The sequence below is a fragment of the Ochotona princeps genome, chromosome 4 (assembly GCF_030435755.1).
Source record: "Ochotona princeps isolate mOchPri1 chromosome 4, mOchPri1.hap1, whole genome shotgun sequence".
Classification (NCBI taxonomy): domain Eukaryota; kingdom Metazoa; phylum Chordata; class Mammalia; order Lagomorpha; family Ochotonidae; genus Ochotona; species Ochotona princeps.
The window spans coordinates 17938020-17963661 of NC_080835.1; the positions used below are offsets into that span (position 1 = coordinate 17938020).

Here is a 25642-nt window from a genome sequence, read left to right on the forward strand (position 1 = left end):
CTTATCGTAAAAATTAGCTTAGTACAAAAAAATACAACATAACAAGTAAAGGTAAAGTGAGACCGTCGAAATGATCAGTAATTGACAATACATACAATTCACTTGGTGAAAAAAAAATCTTTTCACCCGGTTTCAAAGTCCTTTCTATGTTTTGAAAGCAATCCCTACATAAAGCTACTGAAGTTTATTAAATGTTTCCAAGAAATGTGCCTTTCCACAAACACTTTTGTATGGCTGAAGGCTATATCCCAAATGACAATTATCCACTTAGAATAACAAGCAACAATTTAAAAGTGGGAGAAGGAATATTCATCATTCTATTGAAATGGTACTCATTTCCTAGCACCTTGGTATCACATTTTCCAACCGAAAAAAAGTGGTGTGTGTGTGTGTTTCAACACGAAAGTCACAAAACTACCTATAACCCAATAACCAATCCGACAGTAAGTGGTCTTATTTTTTGACAAAAACATAGAAACACAGGAAAATATTTTAACTAGGAAGTACAGCCAGTGTCTTGCCATGGTGCAATGCATTCCCACATCCCTAATGCCAGCTGTAGAACAACAACATGCAAACAGCTGCCTTAATTGGAGATGCAGACCAACAAACACATGCTAATTGGCTGGGCCAACTAATTGCTAGGTAGCCTGCATTCTTAACAAAATGTCCAACCATATTACAGATGCTGTTCTTTAGCTGAGGAAATGATTAGTAACATACAGAATAGAAGTTGAAAAAAAAGTTACACCTGGTGAAAGTATTTAAGATAGACAGCTTTACAGCAGAGTCCCATGTTAGCTTAGGAAACCATCTGTGCCAAAATTGGAACAGCAGTAAATTTCAGAAGAATCTTTCACAATCTCTTTTTGCTAACTAAAGGAATATTTGCTAAGTAGCCATTCCTAAACAACACGTGAGGAATGTCCACCCAGTGGGCCATCTGAGGACAATGAAACTCACGAATTTTGCGCTGCAAATGCAATTTGAAATTCAGTAAATCTAAGCGACGTTAATTTTTAAGTTGATAATCAGCTATAGCCCACAGATGATGTTATAATATCCCACGTATCCTTTGCAAAAAAAAAACAAACACAGAAACAAGCAACAACAAGAAAAGTATAAAGACTGGATCCCATTTACTCTGTAAAGCATGATGTAGAGCAAACGTTTATGGACATACACAAAGGTAACAGCTAAATTTACCAATATATTCTCATGAGTAAAAGAGGTAGGGGAAACAGGTAAGCCTTCTCCTTTCAGCCATGATGCCATGATGGACAGATTCCAGATTTTCTATTGGATATTAGACTTGCAAAAAAAAAAAAAAAAAGATGTGGCCCAGCATTTTGGCTTAATTGGCTAATTCTTGCCCTGGAAACACTAGGATCCCATATGGGTGCCAGTTCGTGTCCCAGCTGAACCACTTCCCAATCAGCTCCCTGCTTGTGGCCTGGGAAAGCAGCTGAGGATGACACAGAGCCTTGGGATTCTGTACTCGTGTGGATGCCTGGAAGGAGCTCCTGACTCCGGGCTTCAGATTGGATCAGCTCAGCTCTGGCCGTTGTGGTCATTTGGGGAGTGAACCATTGAATGGAAGATCTTTTACTCTGTCTCTCCTTGCTATAAATTTGTCTTTCCATTAAAAAGAAATAAATCTTAAAAAAAAAAAAGGAAGAAAGATATAAGATAATAGCTTTTCAGACCAAGGAAAACAGACAAAACATGGCACTGATATCTAAGGGAAAGGAAACAAATGAGGAGAATCCTACAATTGTCTGGGCGTAGCCTGGAGAGACCACCATATCTCCATGAAGACAGGTGAAACTCCAATACAGCCAGGAAGTTACCCCTGAGTTGAGGAATTAGTAAACAAAACATTAAAAGTCACATATATGTAACAGTATATATGTGTACCATTCACACATACATACACACAAGTACATTCAAATAAGTAGAGGGTGAACATTTTAAGAACCCTTAACAAGGGAATCAAGATGGCGGAATAAGGTAAGGACACGTTTAAATGGACAGAAAAACATTTAATCAGGATGAAGCAGAGAGGACATATTCTAGGAAATAGGAGAGGACAGAACAACAGCAGAGGGGTACCTGGAGACTGACAGACACAGGAAAGCAGCAGACACAACGGTGTGGTGTTGCAGTGACTGATACTCCCCCAGCATTCAGCTAACAGGTGATCTGAACTCCACCAGCAGCTGGAACGCCACCAGCAACCAGGTGGGAAGGGACTTTCACTGGGAGCTTGGGAGGTGAACCCAGACAAAAAACTGTCCGTCCTGCTGGTCCATTTGATTTGACCAGGAACAGAGACAGAGCAACAGATCCCAGACGGACAGTGCGAGAACAGGGTGGATTCCACAGCCCATCAGCCCTCTAGAGCTGAATTGGGTGCCATTTTGTGTAAGGAGGCAAAGGCAAGGGGAAGGACTGAGCATACACAGAGCTGGGAGTGAACTCATTTCTGACTCAGTGAACTGCAGCAACATGGCATTCTACAGGTTCCACCCAAGACAGGTCTGGGTAGCCCTAAGACCTGACGGCCAGCAGATCAAGAACTCTAGTAGTGGTATGTCAGGCGCCATTTTGTACACTGTGGCAATAGTTTTACGACTGCAGGGGACAACAGTGAACTGCACAAGTGCAGAGCTTGTGAGAACTCACTAAGGTCCATGGATTGCACTGGTCCCGCAAGAAAATAATATCGACCATGGCATCATACGGGTCAAAATAGGTCTATGTGGCACCCATACCTAACGTACAACAAGTTCTGACAAGATCAGCACCACCAACAACCTAACTACATAGGACACCTAGTGTCTCTCTAATCCTGGGATCTGCTCCAACTGAAAGTGGGAGAAAGGTTGGAGAGACAACGGTCCAGCCTCAGCATGGTATCACAGGAGGTGGAGAGTGGTGAGTCAGGAGCTGGGGCTGTGGAGACCACGGTGGAAATCTAAAATAAGAACCCAGACCTGGAACTCGCTGGAGGTTGTGGCACAAGTGGCTGCAAGCCAAGAGTTGGGTACCAACTGCAAGAAGTAAAACTGACCCAGCTTAGAAACCTGCCCCAAGGAGAAGACTCTGCTAACCAGAAGTACAATGATCAAGAGCAAAAGAAGAGACAAAAGCACAATGAATATTACTGAAAACTCCCCTGCAAAGGAGCAAAACCCTATGCCAACCTTAGAGTTAACTGAGGAAGACATCGTGAAAATGGGGCACACAGAATGCATAAAACCCATTTTAAAGCTTCCAATCAACAATGAGAAGCTCATGCAAGAGTTCAAAGAATTTAAGGAAGCAATAAAGCAAATCAAGGCTGATATATCAGAAATTAAGAACACAGTAGAGCAAATTAAAAGTACAGTGGAGAGTCTCCAAAATATAATGAAACAAGCAGAAGAAAGAAATCTCAGAATTGGAAGATATTTCCTGTCATCAGGGGGAAGCAAACAAAAAGCTAGAAACAGAGCTGGATCAGGCCAAAAAAAGGATTCAAGAATTGAAATGGGGAGGGAGAGCAGAGAAATCTTCCATCTCCTTAGAATGTGTGAGGAAAACGTGAAGTATAACCTATCAGGAACATAACAGATAACTTACAGACAACAGACTCGAATCAGCATTAGACAATAGTAAAACTACAAAGATATACAGAGGGAATCAAGAGCGATCCTGACAACCTCTTAACAGGAGGTCATATGCACAGAACAGGGGGGACCCCAGGGTGGAGCAGGCTGACAGGAGGAGGCTTGGATCCCAACCCTGGGGATTCCCGGATCCTCACCAAGGACTATCAGTATGGGCACCAAGGACTACATCCCAACTGCCAAGGAGACTACGGGGAACTGGAATGTCTTTGGAGGCCAAGAACTCTGAGGTCACCCACCCCTATTTGGATCTACCACATGTGATGGAAGAAGTACAAACCCTTCCTTGCAGTATCCAAGGTCAAGGAAAACAACAGCCAGGAGCCCTGAGCAGTCCACAGAAACAGAAGAACAGTAAACTTCCGTCGGAACTAGGGAGTGGAGCTTTCTCTGGTCCTCACTTAGCTCCAACTTTGGATCCCCACCCTATCTTGCAACGACCATCATGGTCGCTCCGGATACCCCCACTCCAAAACACACACACACACACACACATGCACGCACGCACACAAATTGGAACAGATAGACAGAGAACAACAAGGAAAGCTTGGAACCAGACAGGAAACGGTCAGCGTGGACTCACACATGCCTTACTAGGTAGGACACAAAGATAAGTTACTCCTCACTAATGTATTGAAGATTTCTCTGCACACCCCTCCTAAGACTGTTTTGCACTTCAACTGTTGACATATGCCTTGTTAGAGTTATAAGCCAATTTAGACTATCCCAAAATCTGCCAAGTTCAGCAAAAATTAAGCTTCAATACTATAAACTGCTGAATGGTAAAATGAAAATAGTCACGACACAGCTGAATAGTACCCTATAACCATTTTAAGGTGTTTAGCAGCCAATTCTTTGTATAAATTAAAATTGAAATGTCAATGAAGTAGTCACAAGATGTGGTTAAGAACTTGCAGTTTTTAACATATTTGTTACTCAATACCATGTCAATTAATTCCATAATGTTGTAAATTGTTGTTGATGTTATGTTGTGGCTTTTAATTGATCGGGATGATATTCTGCCAGCTCTGCTTTCAGACCAGAGATGGTCTCCCCAAGAAACCATTAAATTTATCTGGACAATAAGATGCTGGACTCTATGCTTGCAATGGAAGAATCTTGACTGAATTTGAACTGTAATACTGCAACAAGGTGGAGGAATCCACAATGGGGGGAGGGTTTGGGGAGGAGTTGGGAGAATCCCAGAGCCTATGAGACAGTGTCACATAATGCAATGTAATCAATAAAAAATAATATTAAAAAAAAAGAATCGAAAGACACTATTAAGAGGCCAAATATAAGAGTTATGGGAGTCCCAGAAGGTGCACAAAGAGAAGCTGAGTTTGAAAATGTATTTAATGAAATAATAAAGGAAAATTTCCCTAATCTAGAGAAAGAATTGCGAAACAACATCCAGGAGGGGCACAGAACTCCCAACAGGTTTGATCAAAAGCGATCTTCATCAAGACACACGATCTTCAAGCTCTCTTCAATAGAACACAAGGAAAAGATCCTTAAATGTGCACGTGAAAAAAATCGATTGACATATAAAGGAATGCCAATTAAACTCACAGGAGATCTCTCACTGGAAACACTACAGGCCAGAAGAGAATGGAGTGACATATTCCAGATTCTGAAAGAAAAAAATTGTCGGCCTAGAATAACATATCCAGCAAAGCTTTCTTTTGTCTTTGAAAATGAAATAAAAATCTTCCACAGTAAAAAGTTAAAAGAATTTGCCTCTTCCAAACCTGCCCTACAAATGATACTTCAAGATGTTCTCTTCACAGAGAAGAAGAATAGCACCAAACAAAACCAAAGGCAAATGGGAAGAACATCCCAGTAAAATCACAACAGAAGACTAAACCAATGAACAACCCATTCCTAAAATGACAGGACCAAAGTACCACTCATACATATTAACCCTGAATGTAAATGGCTTAAGCTCAATCAAACGTCATAGATTAGTGGACTGGATTAAAAAGCAAAACCCATCTATTTATTGTCTAGAAGAAACACGCTTCACCAACAAAAATCAGCAGAAACTATATCGCATGGTTTTGTTGTTTTCTGTTAGTTTCATCTCTTCAAAACACTTTCTTCTGATTAAATCATTCAATGACTCATAGATCATACAGTAGCATCATTTTCTGTAAGAAGGTTATTGACTTTCATTTCTTCAGCTACACGTTAGTCATTTAGTAGCATGTTATTTAACTTCTTGGTGTTGTTAATTTCTTTTTTCTCCCTGATGTTGATTTTGTTTTGTGGTTTTTCATTTAAGGGGATGTATAGTAGCTGTGTAATGGAGACTGTCATATCTAGTAACATGTCATTTAACTTCATGGCATTGTAAATTTCTATTTTTCTTTCTATCGTTGATTTTGTATTATGACTTTTCATTTGAGGGGATGTACAGTAGCTGTAAAACGGAGACTAACATCCAGATGTGAGGACACAATGTAGTATGCATTTCTGCTTCTAGACAAAAATGGACTTACAATGAAACTGTTTACTATATCTTGACAATAGGAATCTGGACTCTCTGCTACTGTCCATGCCCGCAATGATGGACATGTGACTGTGTATGAAGAACTATGTTTTAGTAATGATATAGAGGAACCAGGTGAGGGCGAGGGAATTGGGGAGGGTATAAGGGAAATGCCAGGAGCCTATGGAATTGTATCATAAAATGATAATAATAATAATAAAGTGTAAAAAATAAATAAAGAAAAGAAAAAAAAGAACCCTTAACAAACCTAAATATTTACATAAAGAGAAAAATGCAATTTTCGGATAAAAAATACACTAACAAGATTGGCAGCAGTTAAAGAAAAAGATCAATACAGATTACACAAAGTGAAACATAAAGAGAAAAGATGAAATATTTTTCAATGAATACAAAAATGTGTGAATTACAGGGAACTGTCAGTTAGATGGATGTGTCATTGAAGTCCCAGAAAAACTGAGTTGGAAATGATATTTGATGAACTAATAGCTAGTATTTTCCCAAATACGATAACTCCAGGTACAAAAACAAAAACAAGTAAACTGAACTTAAAATCAGTGATAGAGGAATCTCAAAAGTAACCTGAGCAGCCGACACCGTGATATACCAAGGAAAGCTGCTGCCCGTCACGCCGGCATCCTACATGAGTGTAGCGCTGCATCCTGACTGCTCCACTTTTAATGCGGCTTCCTATTAATTCACCTCAGAAAGCAGCAGAGGTGGCCCAAGTGCTCAGACCTTTGTTCATGGATAAGACCTGCAAGAAATTCCTGGTTCCTGGCTTTGGACCAGCCCAGCTCTGGCTATTGAGGCTATGTGGGGAGTAAACCAGTGAATGGAAGAGCTTTTTATCTCTTTCCCTCTCTATGTCTCCCTCTCTTCTCCGTAACTCAAAATAAATAAATCTTAAAAAAAAAAAAAAAAGTAACCAGGGAAGAGGGGGAAGAATCTAATTCAGCATGGTGGTAAAAGAATGACAGATGACAGGAGACTTATCAGAATCATAGTGAGCAAAAAGGCTGTGAAGCAGCTTAACTAAAGTAAATCCAAGCCAGAAGCCTGGAACTCAGCCTAGATCTGCTACAGGAGGTGCCACAGGCCCCAGCACCTGAGTCCCCTGATGCTGCCTCCAGGATATACAGTAAGTTGCAGGGGGCAGGGAACTGAGCCAGGCCCTGCCATACAGAATGTGGGCATCCCAAGTAGAGACTTGACCACTGTGTCCAATGCCCACCTCAATTTCTATGATACGCCATTGATCTGAAGCAACTGTACAAATACCATCGTGAGTTAAATATTGAGATAGGACAAGCATCTGACACAGCGGTATGATGCCAGTTGAGTCACACAGATTCCATGTTGGAATGCCTGGGTTCAAGGCTCTAATTCCAGTTTCCTGCTAATGTGCACCTTGGGACGCAGCAGGTGATGGCTCAAATACTTGGGTCTGTGCCAGCCAGCATGGGAGGCTTAGACTGGGTTCCAGACTCCTGGATTCAAAGTCTAGTCCAGCCCTCCCTGTTAAGGGCATCTGGAAAGTGAATCAGCATATGAAAGATCTCTCTATGTCTGTTTCTCTCTCTATCTGTCTCACCCCCTGTCATTCAAATAAATAAATACAATTTTTAAAATAATAAGGAATCACTTGTGGGACATTTGCCCCCTGGACCAGACCACCCAATACCTGAGGAACCCTTGTCTCAGACATTCTCAGCAGACAGAATGCTGCTGCAAGCAGACTTCCTGCTGAGATTGTGGGGTGGCCTTGCTGGCGAAGCATGACTGGGGATGTGGGCGGCACCTCACTATCCATTCCTCTTCTTTCAGTGCTTGTTGCCTAAATGTATCTGAATACAAAGTTTTGTTATGTTCCTTTTCTTGTTGGATCTGTTTGTTTACCAGTATTGGCTCCTGTAACTCATGTTTGCTGCACTGTTGCCTGAAGCCTGGTGAGTGTTTCCCAAATTCCTTGTGATCTGTCTTTAGAGTGGCTTGCATGCTATTTAGTTAACTAGTAACCTTTACCTGCCTGCTTGTCCTGTAAAAATCTTAGTATAAAGATGTCCAGAAAAACTCAATCAAGTGTGCGCTGGTTCTTTGCCTTTGCATCCCCTGTGTCCTGATTCTTCTCAGTGCGGTCACCACATCTTGGGTCCAGGTCCCCCCAGAGAGACCCCCAACAATCACTGATTAAAATTCCTAGGAAATCTTCAGTTAGGATGGCAAACTTGATGTGATATGTGCATTATTTTATAACACAGCAACAGAAAAGAAGCTAATATATTGTAAGCCAAAGTCAAAGTACTGATTTGTTATCTAAACAGATGCATAACTGGATATATCAAATGCATAACTGGATGTATCAACAACAAAAGTTTATGAATGAAGCATTCTGAAACCAGTTGTTGGAGTGAACATTCATCTATGGAATTAGTCTCTTCATGAGAAAGATATCAAAATCAATTGTTCTGTCTCTGAAGAATCCAGTATGGCCGACAAAGTTTCCTTATCTCCAGAGAACACTCACTTCCTAAGAGTCTGCTAACTTTATGAGCTCTTGTGTGGACTTCTGTCATGTTGCTAGATAGTTTATAACAAAGCTTCTGATTTCTGAAAAAACTGTATTTCCTAAAAATTACTATTTCTTGAACTGATGCTTTGTTTTAATTACTGTCATTCTAAACCAAGCCTGTAATCATTTCTTCTTTTGGGCACCTGTGATTTATGTTTTTAAAGATTTATTTTATTTTTATTGGAAAGTCAGATTTGCAGAAAGGACAAACAGAGGAAAATCTTCCATCCACTGGTTCACTCCCCAAGCTGCTGCAATGACCAGCGCTCAGCCAATCTGAAGCCAGCAGCTTCTTCCTGGTCTCCCACACAGGTGCAGGGTCCCAAGGTTTAGGGCCATCCTCTACTGCTTTCCTAGGCCACAAGCAGGGAGCTGGAAGGGAAGTGGAACAGCTGGGATACAAAACAGCGCCCATACGGGGGTCCCAGTGCATACAAGGCAAGGACTTTAACCACTAAGCTGTCGCACCAGGCCCTATCCTCTTTTCTGATAACTTTTATGATCCTGCATTCACAGTTTCAGGTCTCAATTTAAGAAGAATAAAACTGCTTGCAGAGGTATATTTTATACCTAAACTATTTCTGGTTCTCCCCAGATAACTACTGGCAACACTATTTCGTAAGGGGAATATTGGGAATAACTAAATATGTCGTATATTCTCTTTATCTTTTGTGTGTGAAAGAGAAATCTCTCTTCTGCCCATAACAGCCCAGGTTGGGCCAGGCCGCCACTGGCAGCCAGAGACTTCACCTGGGTGCAGGAGTGTGCTAAGGATTGAATTACATGAGGCATCACTGCTGATTGGTGTGCAGGAAGCTGGAACTGGAGTGCAGTTGGGACTTAACCACAGCACCCAGGCAATGGATGCAGATATCCTGAGCAACATCTTCACTGCCACGCCAACTGCCTGGCACCTCCACAGCCTTATTCAGCTCACCTCTCTTATGAGAGCTGTGTTTACCCAACTCAGAGTACAGGAAGAATAAGAGAAGTTCACATTCCCATCACTTTAGGTAGAAGTAACTTTTACCTGCTAATCAGGAACTAATCATGGACATGGCTTAACACCTGTAATTCTTATGAGGATGGACAGAAACATAGTTCCAATCCTGTGCAAAGACTGGAACAACTATGAACAAAATGATTTTTACAATTACTTTTCTAAGAATAAAATAACCTTATGTATAACTAGCAGCGATTTAAAAACATACTTTGTTGAGGTCCTTGGAGATTTACCAGTGCCTTTAGTGTCCATAATAAGGCTCATGCCCTCAGGATAATAAGGGACTCGATCCTATTAATTAGCACTACATTATACCACAGTAGAGGATTGCATTCTGGCACTGCTAATTACTGTAATAAATCAACCATCAGTCTTACTAATAATAAGTGGTTGTAACTGCCTCTATAAGCTTCTGTAAAGGCCCCAGCCATAAACAAGACATCAGAAAACCGAATTTTAAAGAAACAGCAAAAGAAGAGCGGTTGCAGGAATAGCTGTATAGTATTTCTTGACTAGCAATGCTGCAAAGAGGGTCCAGCTTCCTTTCCACTGTAACCCCAAGAGTGCACCATCAGGCAGATGGTATCAGGAAGCGAGTCAGTATGTACAAGACTCTATATTCTAAGATCAGACACTTCGCACAAATATGCTGCTTGACCAATGGAACAAGAATTAATCTGTGAAGACTCTGAATGGAACCCATGGGGGAAATTCAACATGCATTTTGAAAAAACATCTCTTCTTTCTTCTTGTTTCCTCAACAACCCTCACTGCAGCTGGACATCCTTGGGAAACAGTAACAAACTCCAGTTGGATGCTATGTGACCCCATCGATCTTTCATAATTTAGGAACAAAATTCCCCAGGAAACTTTACTGTCCCTTATAAACTGTGGCAAGTTATTGCATATCCAGATTGCATTTTCCAACAATGTTGTGTGTTTCCTGCCAAAGTTGCCATGCGATGCTTCCATTAAGAGGTACAATCTAAGGGATGGCATTGCAGCACAGCAAGTTAAATGCCACCTGCAATGTCAGCATCCTATCTCGGTGCCGGTTCTAGTCCCACCTGCTCCACTTCTGAGCTCCCTGCTAATATGCTTGAAAAACAGAAGAAAGCCCAGTCCTTAGGTCCATGCCCCCACAAGGAAGATCTGGATGAAATTCCTGGCTCCTGGATTCAGCCTGTAGCAGCTATTGGGGGAGTCAATCAGCAAGTGAAAGATTTGTCTCCGCTTGTAACTCCCCTTGTAACAGTAACACTGTTTAGAATTCTCAGGTTAGGTCATATAAAGACATCAGGTTTTGCCTGATTCTCTTGAAGCTTTCACTACTGGGGAAGGTGGACTGTGTAAGGTTATCGTGTTCAATCACTTTGAGATGGCCAGGCCAGAAAGGCCATGTGGCGGCCCACTGGTTAACAGTCCAGCTGAGCTCACCTCCAGGCAGCTCCCAACAAGGCAGCAGATCTGTGAGAGAAGCCACTTTGGATTTTCAGACCACACCATCAACCAGCATTCACTGAGTGCCCTTGGTAAGAAGTAAAACAAGAGTCTGCCAGAATCCTGGCAAAATCCCTGATCAGTACAATTCATGAGGATCCAAAACTGGTACGTGATTTACCTCTGTTAAGTCCAAGATGGTTCATTAAGGCAGCAATAGCACCAAAATGGAACATAAATTTATAAATTGTTGGATGTATTTAAACATGGTAATTGTGTAGAAAACAGAACACATTATTGAATGACTTTTTATGCAAAACCTATCAGAAGAATGGCCAAAAATTACACAGCATAACCTTATTGAGTGCTTTTACTTTACATGAAAATGTAATTATTTGCATTGGCTCAATAAGAATTTATCTTTTTCACTACCAGAATATAATTAGATAAAGCAAATTTGTAACCATGACTATGCCAGAAATGTTTTATTTAACGGTAAATCTCCTTTAATTAGGCATGACAAGCCCACTAGTACAGGATGAGGGCTGCAGTGCCCTCTATGGAAATAATACTTGAGAGACTCCCCCGCCCCCAAATATGCTGGGACCTGCTCCGTGACTTGTGGAGTCTCAGCCTCAGAGATGGTGTGGTATACAAGGTCACTTTCCGGAGGGCAGGAACATTGACCGATCTGTCAAAGGACACATCCACAGTTACAGAACTACAGGCAAAACCAGAAGAGGCAAACGGAATGGGTTTTGGTTCCTAGTCTTAGAATATAAACTCTGAGGTCTTTGGAATCACAAGAGTAACTTCTAAAGACATGACATAAGATTAACATAATCCTAACATTATGTGGTTCTAAGTTTTCTATATATAAAACAAAAATTTCTTTGTATTTGTTAATGCCTTTTGTTGCCCTCAATGAAAACCAAATGACTTAGTATAACATGGCATTATATTAATGACATTATTGCTGCATCAGAAAATTGTGGAACAAACTTACTTCATCACATTCACATGTTAAACTGCTTAGATTTGGTCACAAGTAAGGATTAAAAAAGTGAAATGGGGGTCCATTGTTCTGTCCTTGCTAATAAAAGCCACCTCTGAAGCACCGGCATCTCATATGGGTGCTGGTTCAGGTCCTGGCTGCTACATTTCCAATCCAGCTCCCTGCTAATGTGCCTGGGAAAAGCAGTAGAGGCTGGCCCAAGTCTCTGGAATACTATACCCATGTGAGAGATTCAGAAGAAACTTCTGGCTTCCAGTTTCTGCCTGGCTCATACCTGGCTCCTGTAGCCACTTGGAGAGTGAATCAGCAGATGGAAGATCTCTGCCTCTCCCTCTCTGTGTGTAACTCTATGTTTCAAATAAATAATCTTTTTAAAAACAGCGAAATGGATCTATCTATCTATGTGTGTGTGTGTAGGGAGGCTCGCAGAGGCTTTATCCCAATCCTTTCCTCTGTTAACTTCAGACCAGTGAGATTTACATTTCTGAATGCTCTATATTTGAAAAGAGAAGTAATAGAATTACAGGACCGTCTATAGCTTTTTATCTTGGTAAGTTACGAGAAAGAGATATAGAGAGTGATTGGTTTTTGTCAAAGACAGAACCATGAAGTATTTTTAAAATCAAAGCCAATTAAACTGTATCCAGTAAGAATCATGACTGCTATATGATCATGTGATCACAAGAATTCTAAGTATTTGCCTCTATATTCTGTAAGCCAAGTTGTTAGGAAAGCTTGTTTTCATTGTATGATGCTTTCCTTCGAGCAAAATCTCAGCTCAGTGTTAAAAATTACCTAGGAGGACTTTTCTTTTCAAACTCGAGAAAAGTACTTAATATCTAAGTAATCCTGGCCAACAATGATAATAAAATAAGCGTCTTATATGTGTGATGACTTCCAGCTTGTCTTCATTCTAGGGTGACAGGTATTCTTGGGAAGAACTATAATTCCATCAAAACAGTCAGTCCTGACAAAGCACTTATCTTTTGTTGGTGAAACATTTAGTTCCCTGCTAAACGCCATAGAATCCTTTCAAATTATTCCAAAGAACTTTGGCTTTGATCAGAAGGCTGCCCTCTACATTCACAAGGAACTGCTTATAAAGGTACAAGGGACTCAGACTTACCTGTCAGGAGAGGCAGGAAAGCAGAGTAAAAAAAAATAAAACAAAAAAGTCTTCAATCAGCAAGCAACCACCTCTTCCATCTCTTCTTTTTCTTTCTTCTTTCAGGAAAGTCAGACAACGAAAGTAGGAGGGAAGAGTTTAACTCATGGGAGTGTCAGTGCTGGACAGGAAGTGACAGATCAGTAAACTCACTAGTGTGACTTCTGCTTCCTTAAGCGACTCTGATTGACAGGAATTTAGTATCAAGAGTAGGATCCCAGACATACTGGTATGATTATATCATTAGGGAAAGGGGACCCTAGTGGTCTTTGATTCAGGAAGTAGCATCACAATTAATCAGATCCACCCTGGCTGCTGACTCTAGTGAACAAACTTGAAGATGTGTTTTTTCAGAACCCAGTGGCTATTATACTTGAGTTTGGCAGAAATGATAAGTACAAAGACATTTGGTGGAAAATGGCTTTCTCAGTATATACTGGAGCAAAATGTGCAGAAAGAAAACTGATAAGCTCTAACAAACTTTCCCCTCACATTTTACCATTTTACCTTCTATAGTGATCCTAATAAAAACATGTGCCAATTGCAGAGTAACAATGTAGTCTTATCCCGATTGTATAAGTTCATGATATTATGGCGGAAAGCAAAAGCTCTGAATGAGAGAGGGTGATGCTTTGAGACATGGGCTTGGAAGATCTGGGTGGGCTAGGCTAACATTGAAAACCTGGAATCCCTAAAGCAACATGAACCTAACTCGAAACTGTTCTGTCCTTACATCTTTGACGATCCAGGCTCCCCTGCTTTAAAGCTCTACAATAACTTCATCATGAACTGCACATGCTCACAACAGGCCCTGCCAGAGAAGCCCTTTCTCCTCCGCAAGTGTCCCAACCTTGTTTTTCTACCACTAGTAACAGCAGTAAAGCACATCATTCTCTACGCAATGGGTACAGTCTTATGTGAAAACCTGCAACTTAAACACAAAAATAATTGTAGAATTTGCTAATGTGTATTGGAGTAAGAATGGGCTGCAAGAGTCTTGGATCAGGGAAATCAAAACCTAACATCAAATCAGGCCAAATTTTTAATATATAGTATTTAATGATCATCAGATAATTAGCATTTAATGATTTAGCCCATATGACTGGGAAAGGTGTAACAGTTAACTTGGCTTGTTAACTGAAACTTGCATTCTATGAGAGTCAACATTAATGCAACTGTGAAACCTCAATTTTCCTGGCATTACATAGAATCGGGGATCTAAAGGGTTAAGAAATATAAATGTCAGAGTGAATATTTTGGGTGTGGCTTACACATACACAATCCTGGAAAAGCTACTGAGAAAACTTCCATCACTAAGTGTGTTAGCAACTAAATACCAGGGAGAAGCTACTTACAAAAGCAAAAAGTTTCTCTCTGTTGATGTTGTGGAAGTTCACAGTCCAACATCAGATCGCCCTATTAGTCTTTCGTCTGCGAAGGGTAGAGGCTGGCAGTGGTGGAGCTTAACCACATGGCAAGCCAGGTGCAAGCTTGGGCTTCATGTCATTTAGTGCAACCATGATCCAATCGTAAGTGCTCAGTCCCAGCAACTTATTCTGATAATTTCCCAAAGATTCCACCACTGATTTCATAATTGGATTAATTCTCCTCCCTTTATTCATTAACAATTAGCATAAAACTGGCCAGGGGAGGGGATGGGTGACAATGCTGTGGTACACAGGGTCAAGCCATACCACCCAAACCACTGTTGGCAATGTCAACATCCCACATCAGAGTGCCAGTTCAAGCCCCAGCTAAACTATTTTTCTAGCTCCCTAAAGATGAACCTGGGAAGACCATAGAAATAGAATACATAATTAGATTCAGGCCACCCAAAGTTTTTAGTTTAGTTTTGTTTTGAACCCATTTCCTAAGATTCATTTTTATTGGAAAGCCAGATTTACAGAGAGAAGAAGAGACAGCGAAAGATCTTGCATCCACTGGATAATTTCCCAAGTGGGCACACTGACCAGAACTCAGACAATCCGAAGCCAGGAACCAGGAGCTTCTTCTGGGTCTCCCACTCGGGTACAAGGTCCCAAGGCTTTGAGCTGTCCTCAGCTGCTTCCCAGGCCACAAGCAGGGAAGGAAAGTGGAACAGCCAAGGCACAAATCAACACATGCAAGGTGAGGACTTTAGCTACCAGGCCACTGTGCTGGACTCTTGAACCCATTTCTTTTTGCTGTCTTCTCCACTGAGAGCTAAGCTCCATGAAAGTAAGAATTAAATACAAATGTATTTACTTTTGCATCTGGATTGCCTAGCACAGGATCTGGCATTCAATAAAGACATGTTAAAGGCATCAACTTTAAATCCTGGTCCTCTAGAATAGATGTGTTCCTGAAAAACACCCTCCCAAAGGATGACTTACATCTAAATAATTTACAAATCTCCTCCAGGCATTTCTTCAGCTTAGAACTGACAATATAGTCTGCTGAGAGCACTTTTTAAAAAATTATTAAATTTATATCCTGCCCAGAAAACACATTTCAAATTTTCCAACAAAGGAAAAGAGACCAATCCTTCTGATAAAGATCAATTCAGAATCTTTACCATCTGTGCTTTCACAAAAATGTTTGAACAAGATTCATCTTTCTCCAGAATCACATTTCTGCAGTTATATGTCATGTCACAATCACAAGTTAACCAAATTCTCCAATGTATATTTTCTGTCTGGCTGCGAAATTTTTCTACAGGCTGAAGCACTTGCTGAAATGGTGTTACAAGACAGAATTTCTGTCTTGAATGATGATGGATTTTAATTTGTATCTTAGCATTTCAGAGATCTCAACCTTCCTCTTAACCAACAGCTTCTATTTTCTGCCAACGGACCTTTACTAATAAGCCATTTACACGCACACGTATCACGTGTGAATGAATCATTTTAAGAGCTATTATACATGACTACAAGTAGCAAAGAATGAAATACTACTAACATACAGGCCCTATGTTACATTCACCTATTATTCACCTCAGGCCCATAGGTGTCATGGCTTAATTCAAAGACCTACCTCAGCAAAACTGCATTTCTAGTTCTAATGTTCAAGTTCTTAAATGCAAAGAGCTACTGTGTATCTATATACCATAGCCTTATCTTTATAAGCATTTGTGCTCCCAGCTAGGATTTTTAAAGTGTTTTTGTTTTTTTTTTAAGGTTTTTTTTTTTAAAGATTACTATTGAAAATTTCTAGAAAAGATCCATTTTTTAACCAAAAGGTGAAGTGACCTACATGCAATGTGTCCAATAGGGTCAGTTCTGGCCTAGAAAGAAATAATTGCAAGAATAAATCTACCTACAACAATGTTGGAAGAATCAAAGGAGAAAATACCTTGCAAAGAAATATATCCAAAAAAACACATGATGGTGTTAGGTGGTAATACAATACAACAGTAATCGCTTTCATCTGAAGGAACCGAGACAATTTGTCAGCTGGCCACTCAGAAAAGCTAATTAAAGCAAACATTCACAGAGATAAACACACATTATATTCACTTATATTCATTCAAACCAAAACCAAGCATAATTCATTCACCAGTCCTCCTGGTGAGTCAAGGCCTATTTTGGAGACCAGATTTCCCACTTGTTGTGCTTCCAGTTTTTTCACAGAGCAGTAAAAACTTCAACACACGTGAAACAAGTGGAGGGCAAATCCTTCTTTTACCAGGATCTCACTTTTGTCATGTTTATCGCTAACCAGACTACCAGTTCCTGAGACAATTCACTATACTCACAATTCGACTTAGTTTTTACTGAAATTAAGCCCTTTTTACACTCATCTGACAGAATACTAACAAATGCATAAATGAGGAACAAAACACATCTGACTCTTGTTAGCTAAACAATTTGACTATGAAAGTAAAAGCATGCCAGCATCATACCACGGGCTTCCTCACCACCAGGGACACTGGTTAGCACATTTTGCCAAGACAATGCACGGCATGTGTTTATCCAGCTTGGTTGGTTAAGTGTAAGGTGGGTGAGATAGTCTCAAGCACAGGTGACCAAGAAGAAAGTTCAAAATGCTTCCCAATCACATGTACACACACTACCTTTTATATTTCTCCTCAGTTACATGTTAGACGATTAGAGACTCTTCAACTCAACAGAGTACAAAACAATCAGGAACAGTGAGAAATGAAGCAAGGAAAAATTCAAATATTTCAGTAGGACATGATAGAAAATTTGACTCTTAAAAACAGAAAAGTAAATGAGTCAGTAGAAGAAATAATTTTTAAGAATTGATGACTCATCTTTAAAACAGATTACAAACAATATGAAAAATTATTCCGTTCTGAACTGTAAACAAACAAGTGCTAGATAACTAGCTGAAAACTTAGGTTGGCTATGATCCTCCTGCAATCATGAACGCTGATATCAGAACTTACTTATGTCGCTGGCAACTTGGCTTAGTTTATCCTGTGATCTGCTGATAAGAACAATCTTCATTCCACGCTTTGCTAGCTGCAAAATAAAAGGTTTGATTTACAACTTTGCATTTCATTTCCAAATATAAATTAGCTAAAACCCCATTTCAAGAAAAGTTGACCAGTTGATAATCAATTAAATAAACAGGGCCCCAGTGCAATGGCTCAGAGGCTAAATCCTTGCCTTGCACACACTGTCATCTCACATGGCTCTGGTTTGTGTCCTGGCAGCTCCACTTCCCAAACAGCTCCCTGCTTGTGGTCTGGGAAAGCAGCTGAGGACAGCCCAAAGCCTTGGGACTCTACACCTGCATGGAAGACCTGGAAGCAGTCCTGGCTCCTGGCTTCGGATTGGCTCAACTCTGGCCAATGCAGCCACTTGGGGAGAGAACCAGTGGATGCAAGATCTTTCTCTCTGTATCTCCTCTCTCTAAGTCTGCTTTTCCAATAGAAATTTAAAAAATCTTTAAAACATAACAAACCAACCAACCAAGGTAAACCAAGCTGGAAACTTTTATAAAAAGGATTCACCAAAGGATCATCTTTTTAAATCAAGTCAGTATTTAAATGTCAAAGGTTTTTTTCTCCCCTAATACATACACACGCGTGCTCGCGTGCACACACACACACACACACACACATATTTGAAAATCAGAGTTACAGGGAGAAAGAGACAGATTTTTCAACAGCTGGTTCACTCTCCAAATGGCCATAAAAGCCAAGGCTGGGCCAGGCTGAAGTCTGGAGCAAGAGTTTCATCTAATTCTCCTTCATAGTTGGACCATCTTCCTCTGCTTTCAAAGGCATGAGCAGGGAGCTGGGTGGCCAGGAAGTAGAGCAGCTGAGATTTGAACCAGGACCCTTACAGCATGCTGATGTTGTAGACTGTGGCTTTACACATGACACCACAGCACAGGCCCCAAACGTCAAAGGGTTTTAAGAGAGACTTTTCCTTTTCATTTTGACTGGCTATACTGCTTTGTTGTTTTGTTTTTAATTGGAGAGACAGAGGACAGTTTTTGGCTTCCCCATCCTGTTGATTCTCTTATTTAATATCAGCATAGGTTGACGGGTTCTTCAGCAGTTTCACAGCAGATTAATTTAGCTACCCTTGCTATTTTGATGAAAAAAAGTGTTCTTCTAAACCTTCATTTGCAATATTACGCATTATTGAATAAAAGCTGGTTCATCCTTCAGATGCCCAGGACAGCTGGGGGCTGGGTTAAGGTCAAAGTAAGAACAGACAACCCAATTCAGATCTGCCATCTGAGTGGCAAAACCAAGTGCTTGAGTCATCACCAGCTGTCGCCCTTGGTACCCAACAGCAGGAAGCGGACCTGAGAGTGGAGCCAGGACTGGAACTCCTGCACTTCAATAGGGGCTCTAGGTGTCCCAGCCAGTGTCACTGCTAGGCAACCGCCTACCCTTGGTGCTTCTTAAATAGTTATATCCATTACTTTCCTAATTAAAGATCTGTTGCAGATTAGATGCATAAAACAAAGACCAGCCTTGGCAAACAAAATTACTATGTCTGGACGTCCTAAAAAATATAATCAAATTAAAAAAATTTTATCTGGGTGTCAGTCTTTATCATGGAAAATCAGGTAATTAATTGACTGAATTAATAAAAACTTTCCTGAGGTGTACCTTCTATATATACCCTGGCGGAATGTGTCACACAGACGGAAGAAGCTTATAGAGACACAAATACAGAGACAGGAAGGACGAGGGGTGCAACCACCATCAGTGCACATACAGAAGGGTTTACTGAACTACTCCAGACAGCAAATCAAAGAGCAAGAAATTAAGTGCTATGCATAATACAATGTAATTAATGAAGTTAAATAATAAATAATTAAAAAAACTGAAAAAAAAAAAAGAAATTAAGTGCTATGAACCATGAGTAATTTAGTAAACTAATACTCCAATCTTCAATCCTAAAGTCATCTTTTAGTAAATAATAACTGGTACTGCAAATGAAGCTATGGAAGAATATTTTTATAAAAATAACAATGACTAATAAATTAATCTGCTGTGAAGGCACCAAAGAACCCACTAGCCTATTCTGTTGTTTAAAAAAAAGGGGTGGAGTTGAGACCGAGAAAACCTATTATTTATTTAAAAAAAGGTTTTATTAAGTGTAGAAGGAGGAACATCATTAGAATATCAACACATTAAACTCCATGCTAGGAACTATTTTAGGCAAAAATTCTTCATGGATCCTAAAAATATCAGAGAAAAAGCTGCTGGGAAATAGCAAATTTATAGCCTCAAAACAGCATTCCACATACTCTTTACTAATTACCTTTATAATGTAGCATCGTAGTAGGTAGCACCTCAATAAATGGTTTACCATAGCATAAACAATAATGGAAAACTGGATTTCTTATGCCTCCTGATAAGATGAATTCATGAAGATAAATAGTACCTTCATGGCACACCTACCTAACCCTGTTTGTTTTGAGAAAGGCATATGACACACAGTTAGCATGCTGCTTAGGACACGTGCAATTCCTGAAGCAGTGCCTGGGTTCCTGGCCCCACTCTGCTCAATTCCAGCTTCATATCATTACGCATCCTGGGAAATGGCAGGTGATGGCCCAAGCATCTGGGTCCTTGCCATCCACATGGGATCATGAAATTGAATTCCCATCACTAGATTCAACCTACTCCAGTGCTGGTTGTTGTGAGCACTTGGGGGAGTAAAACAGAGGTTGGGAGATTTCTCTCTTTCTGTCTTTGACTTCCAAATAAACAATGGTTTTTAATTCCAATAAATTATGGTTTTAAGAATGGCTAGGCTGGGGCTGGTGTTATGGCATAGCACATGATGCCTCTGCCTGTGGCATCAGGATCCGATATAGGCACTACTTCGAGTGGCCACTCCATTTCCACTCTAGCTCCCTATTAATGGCCTGAGAAAGCAGCAGAAGATGGCCAAGTCAACACCCTACATGGGAGCCCCGGCAGAAGCTTCCAGCTGCTGGATTAGGACCAGCCCAGCTCCAACCATTGCTACCATTTGGCCAATAAATGAAAGATTTGATTTCTATCTTTCCTTTTCTCTATATAACTCTACTTTTCAAACAAAAATAATTAATAATATTTTAAATAAATAAGCAAAAATCAATCTCAAAAGAGATTAGGATGTCTTACTGCAATGTAAGTTCAAGATAAGAAAGAAAAGAAGAAGAAATCAAAGGGGAAGGGTGAGGGAGGGGAAGGGATAAGGAAACGAAAAAGGAAGGGAATATCATGTTCTTAGAACTGTGTCTACAAACCACACTGAATCTAGACGAACACTAAAAGTTAAAAATAAAAAAAAAAGCTTCTAAAATGACTAGGGTAGATTTTTCAGAAATGTTATTGTTAAGGAAACAAGGCTAAAGAACTTTATACATATATTGGTTATGACTAAGAGATGTGACACCAAATGCAATGTATAATTCCTTAACTGGATCTTGAAATCACTACAAAATAGCTACAAAGAATGTTAGCATAGCAGCATAGTGGCACAGTGGGATAAGATACTGCTTTGTGATGCTGGTATCATGTATGGGCACTAGCTTGAGTCCCAACTGCTCCACTTGCTATCCAGGTCCCTGTTTATGTGCCAGGGAAAGAAGTGGAGGACGGTCCCTGTACCTGTCCATGTGAGAGATTATCAGTATTTTCCTGTTAATCACAGTTGATTTTTATGAAAATGATGCCACAGGCTAGCCTGAAAAAAAACCTATCAAAATATTTGTTTCAGAAAATACTTCAAAATCATGGATTTCAAACACTGAGGACTGCACATATTTAAATAACAGAAATTAAAAATTATGCAGAATTTTTTTGCAATTCCAACTGACCAGCATAAAGTTTTATGTTTATTTTACACAGAAATTTGTTTTAATAAAATGCTTATTTAAGCAGTTAATAAAGTTGAAACAAACATCTATTACGCCATATAGCAGCATTGCTATTTGCATTTTTTAACATAAAAAAGCAAAACTGCAGTTAAAATGAACCCATATTTGTTGCTGTGTTTTTATGCCAGAAAGAATGATCTTGAAGTCACCTACCTGCTCCGCATATGATTTTCCAATCCCATCAGTACTGCCCGTGACAACTGAGGAAGAAAAACAAGTGACAGATGAGTCGTAAAGCCACAATGAGGAACTGGCAATAGCCAGGCCCCCACCAGTTATACACAAAGCAGCCTTTGCAACAGTTTGACGTAAAGGAACAATGCCCGTAATTCAGGATGGAATACCTGGCCCAAAAGCTAAAGCTAAAAAGACTGCGATACTAAGTGCTGATGGGGATGCAGAGCAACTAGAACCCTGGAACACTGCAGAGGGCAGCATAGAGGACCATAATTACTTTGGAAATGCCATTTGACACTGTGTCCACAACTATAGATGTTCCAACCCTACAGCCCAGCAGTACCCAAGAGAGATATGTAATACGCCTATCAGAAAATATTTCCATTTAGATATGTTAGGTATACATGTTTATATTTTAACCCACAGGAAAGTAAGTCATATAATGAACACCAAACAGCAATTAAGAAAAAAAAAAGGACAAATATAAGTAAGACATTGAGTAAACAAAGTGTGACATAAAAGTGTACAATAATTCCACTTACATAGTTCAAGAAAAGATAAAATGAATCTCTGGTAATAGAAGTCAGCACAGTACTTCCCTCTGGGTAATGGGGTGATGGGGAACAAATGGAAGAGGCCGATTTGGGGTGCAGAAAACATTCTGTATCTAGGCTAGGGTGGCAGTGACCTCTTTGTGTTGTGCGCTTGTGTGTAAATTCACTGAATTTTACACAAGTGCATGCTTCATATGCTCTATCTTAAATTAATTTTTAAAAGTAAGGACACTTACAAAATAGAGTATAATGTATTTCTTCCATGGGGAAATATATTTCTCCTACAGCCACAAAACCTTTGTTGCAGAAACATTTGAAAACTTTTAACAGTTCCAGCTACACCATGGCATTTTATCTCTGATATGCTGGTGTGCTGGACTTCTATCTGTTACGAGTTCAGATCTCAGTTGTCAGCTTCATAAGATTCTGCTCTAAATGTGAGTTTTTGCAAACCACTTAAAGATCACAGAAAACAAGTTACGGTACAAAGTAGAATTTTCTTATATTTTTCTGTAGTAATTATCTTCAATTATATCTACTGATCCCTAATTTTGTTATCTGACAACATGATATATATGCTCTGGGAGACAACAGGATGATGGTGGCTCAAGAATTTAGTCTATACCATTCATCTGGAAGACTTGGATGGAATCCTGAAGTCCTGATTTTGGCCAGGCCCTGCCATGACTATCATAGGTATCTGTGAAGTGAACCATCATATGGGAGATTCTCTTTCTGTCATGCTTTCAAATAAAAATGAAAAAAAAGTTTTTTTAAAAGTCAAAACTATACCCCAGCTGTAAGCCATTGTCTAGGTTGGTTGTACCTAGGCACATGTTAAACTGCTGGGAGAAAAACAGCTAATAGCCGGTGGGCATTCTGGGCCTGTTAATGCCAAATTTGTGTTAACTATACCAGTTTGCCAATATAGTTGCCTCTTTTCTTGTTTTTAAGATATTTGGAGTACAGATGTGGGCATGCCAGCAGGGTCTGGACCACTGGACTCAAAACTCCAACTATGAGGCAAATTACAAGATCTGTAGCCTGACCATAGAGTACATATGTCAGAAGGATTGGGTTTCCTCAGCTGTTGATGTCTGTGCAGTGGACTCAATGCCCAGATGAGCTTGGGGGACATGATACCCAGTTCACTGAGCCCTGCGGAGGACATCTAGTACCATGGATGACAGAACAAACTGGACAGCTTTCCCAGCCAAGATTTGACAGCAAGTATTGGGTAAACGGACTGTAAGGTTGACTGTGTCAGCCAATGGACCTTAGTAGGATTTCCTCAACCTTGGGCAACTAAGTCAACAGCATTTCAGAACCAGGAAAACCACTTTGGCAGTACCCTCAGAATATGCTCCACACTGGGGACCTTGGGATATCAGGTGCCTGTCTCCCATCCAGGGCAGTGATGTGGTCAGGCTGCTGGGACATCCCTCTCCCCATTTTCCCCAGATACGTGAACAAAAGGAGATTGAAAACAGTTGTCTTACCTACTTTCCTCCATTCCTCCACTCTAATCAGTGGCCCACATGAGCATGCATCCTGAACTACATAAACATCACCAACACTTACAAAACTTGTAAATATATTAAGGACACTGTTGAAGTGTAATAAATCTACAGAAACCCTTTGTTAAAAGTAATGCCTCGGTAAGTATTAGAAAACATTGTGTATCAGAATCAGGCTTGTGAATATTTTTGGATTGTACCAGTGGTGGAAGATTGTGTGTATGTGTTTGTGTCAACAAGCCTTTATTTTTCTTTAGCAGGTAAAGTGGAGAATACAGATGTCATCTATTCACTGGGTCATAGCACAAAAAAAAAAAAAAAAAAAAAAGAAAGAAAGTCAAAAATACTCAGAGAACAGTGGAAGAGTTGAACAAATCCCGGTGTAGCCGTGGCCTGGCTTCACTGATAATGAGCCCGAGGTTAACCTTGCTTCCTCCCACCGCGGATTATTTTGAAGTGAATCCCAAATATCCCAGCACTTCTTCCTGGACAATTTAGTCCACAATCACAATACAATGATCACACTCCTCATAACAATTCCTTGGTCTCAAATGACCCAAAATGTTTCAAAAACCTTTCAAGAATTTACTCCAGTCAGGATTCAGTAAGTTTTATATTCCAACTTGGTTAATTTGTCTGCCAAGATCTCCTTTAACCCGCAGTTTTTACCTAAACACCTATCTGCCTGTTTCTCTTTCTCTCCATCTCTCTCTCTGTTCTCTTTGTTCAAAATATTGGGTCAGCCTGGCATTTGCTGACTGAATTCCCCTGATGCCATTGAACATGTCCCTCTTTCCCCTAGTGGTTGCATAAAGACACTTGATCAAATTCAGGTTTGATATTTTTGGATACTTCCGAAGTGGAATCGCATCTGTACACCAGGAAGCACATGTCTGATTATCTTTCTGTTAGATTAGCAGGCACTGATGATCACCGCAGAGATCCATTATTTCATTAGGAATTACAAAGTGGTGACATTCGAACTCAATCATATGTCTTCATCTTTAAACTGGAATATTACCATGGAGAAATTATTTCTGATTAGTTGGTTACCTGACATATAGTTTTCATAGGAACATACATAACTATTTGAATTTTTTCACCTCTATCACTTTTCAAAATAAATTGGTTCCCTGGCATCTCTCAGAAATATCCCATGTGTTTTAATCATGATTTTGCTTATAAGAAACTTTGTTGGGCCTGATACAATGGCTCAATTGGCTAAATCCTCCCTTTGCAAGCGCCATCATCCCATATAGGTGCAGGCTCATGTCCCGGCTGCTCCACATTCCAACCACCTCCTTGCTTGTGGCCAGGGAAAGCAGTAGAGGATGGCCCAAAGCCTTCAGATCCTGCAACTACATGGAAGACCTAGGAAAAACTCCTGGCTTCTGGCCTCAGATAGGTTCAGCTCCAGCCACTGTGACCACTTGGGGAGTGAACCAGCAGATTGAAGATCTGTCTTCTCTGCCATTACAATAAAAATTTTAAAATCTTAAAAATAAACCCCGCTGTAAAATCATACAGCAACATTTGTGTAGGCAAGTGCTCTCAGGTCTCAGTTTCCTTGTCTCTCTCCTTTAGCTTAAGTTTCTTTGCCCTGTTTGGAATGTTGCCAATCAGCCTCTTACTACAGCCTCAACTGAGGGCATCGAAAGAGATATGGGTCATTTATCTCT

General features: G+C 40.2%; 1 protein-coding gene across 2 annotated transcripts in view; it reads right to left on the bottom strand.

The window, feature by feature from the left end:
• HSD17B12 (hydroxysteroid 17-beta dehydrogenase 12) overlaps window positions 1-25642 on the bottom strand; it is a 170649-nt gene that overhangs the window by 87562 nt on the left and 57445 nt on the right. Inside the window, exons 2-3 of one of the 2 annotated variants that reach the window (XM_058663155.1) lie at window positions 21865-21915; window positions 17763-17834 (exon numbers count right to left, since the gene is read on the bottom strand). In XM_058663155.1, the coding sequence (XP_058519138.1) occupies window positions 17763-17834; window positions 21865-21915 (123 nt within the window). Of the gene's footprint in view, window positions 1-17762; window positions 17839-21864; window positions 21916-25642 lie in introns of both variants that reach the window. The other variant, XM_004585390.3, reaches the window with a different exon arrangement.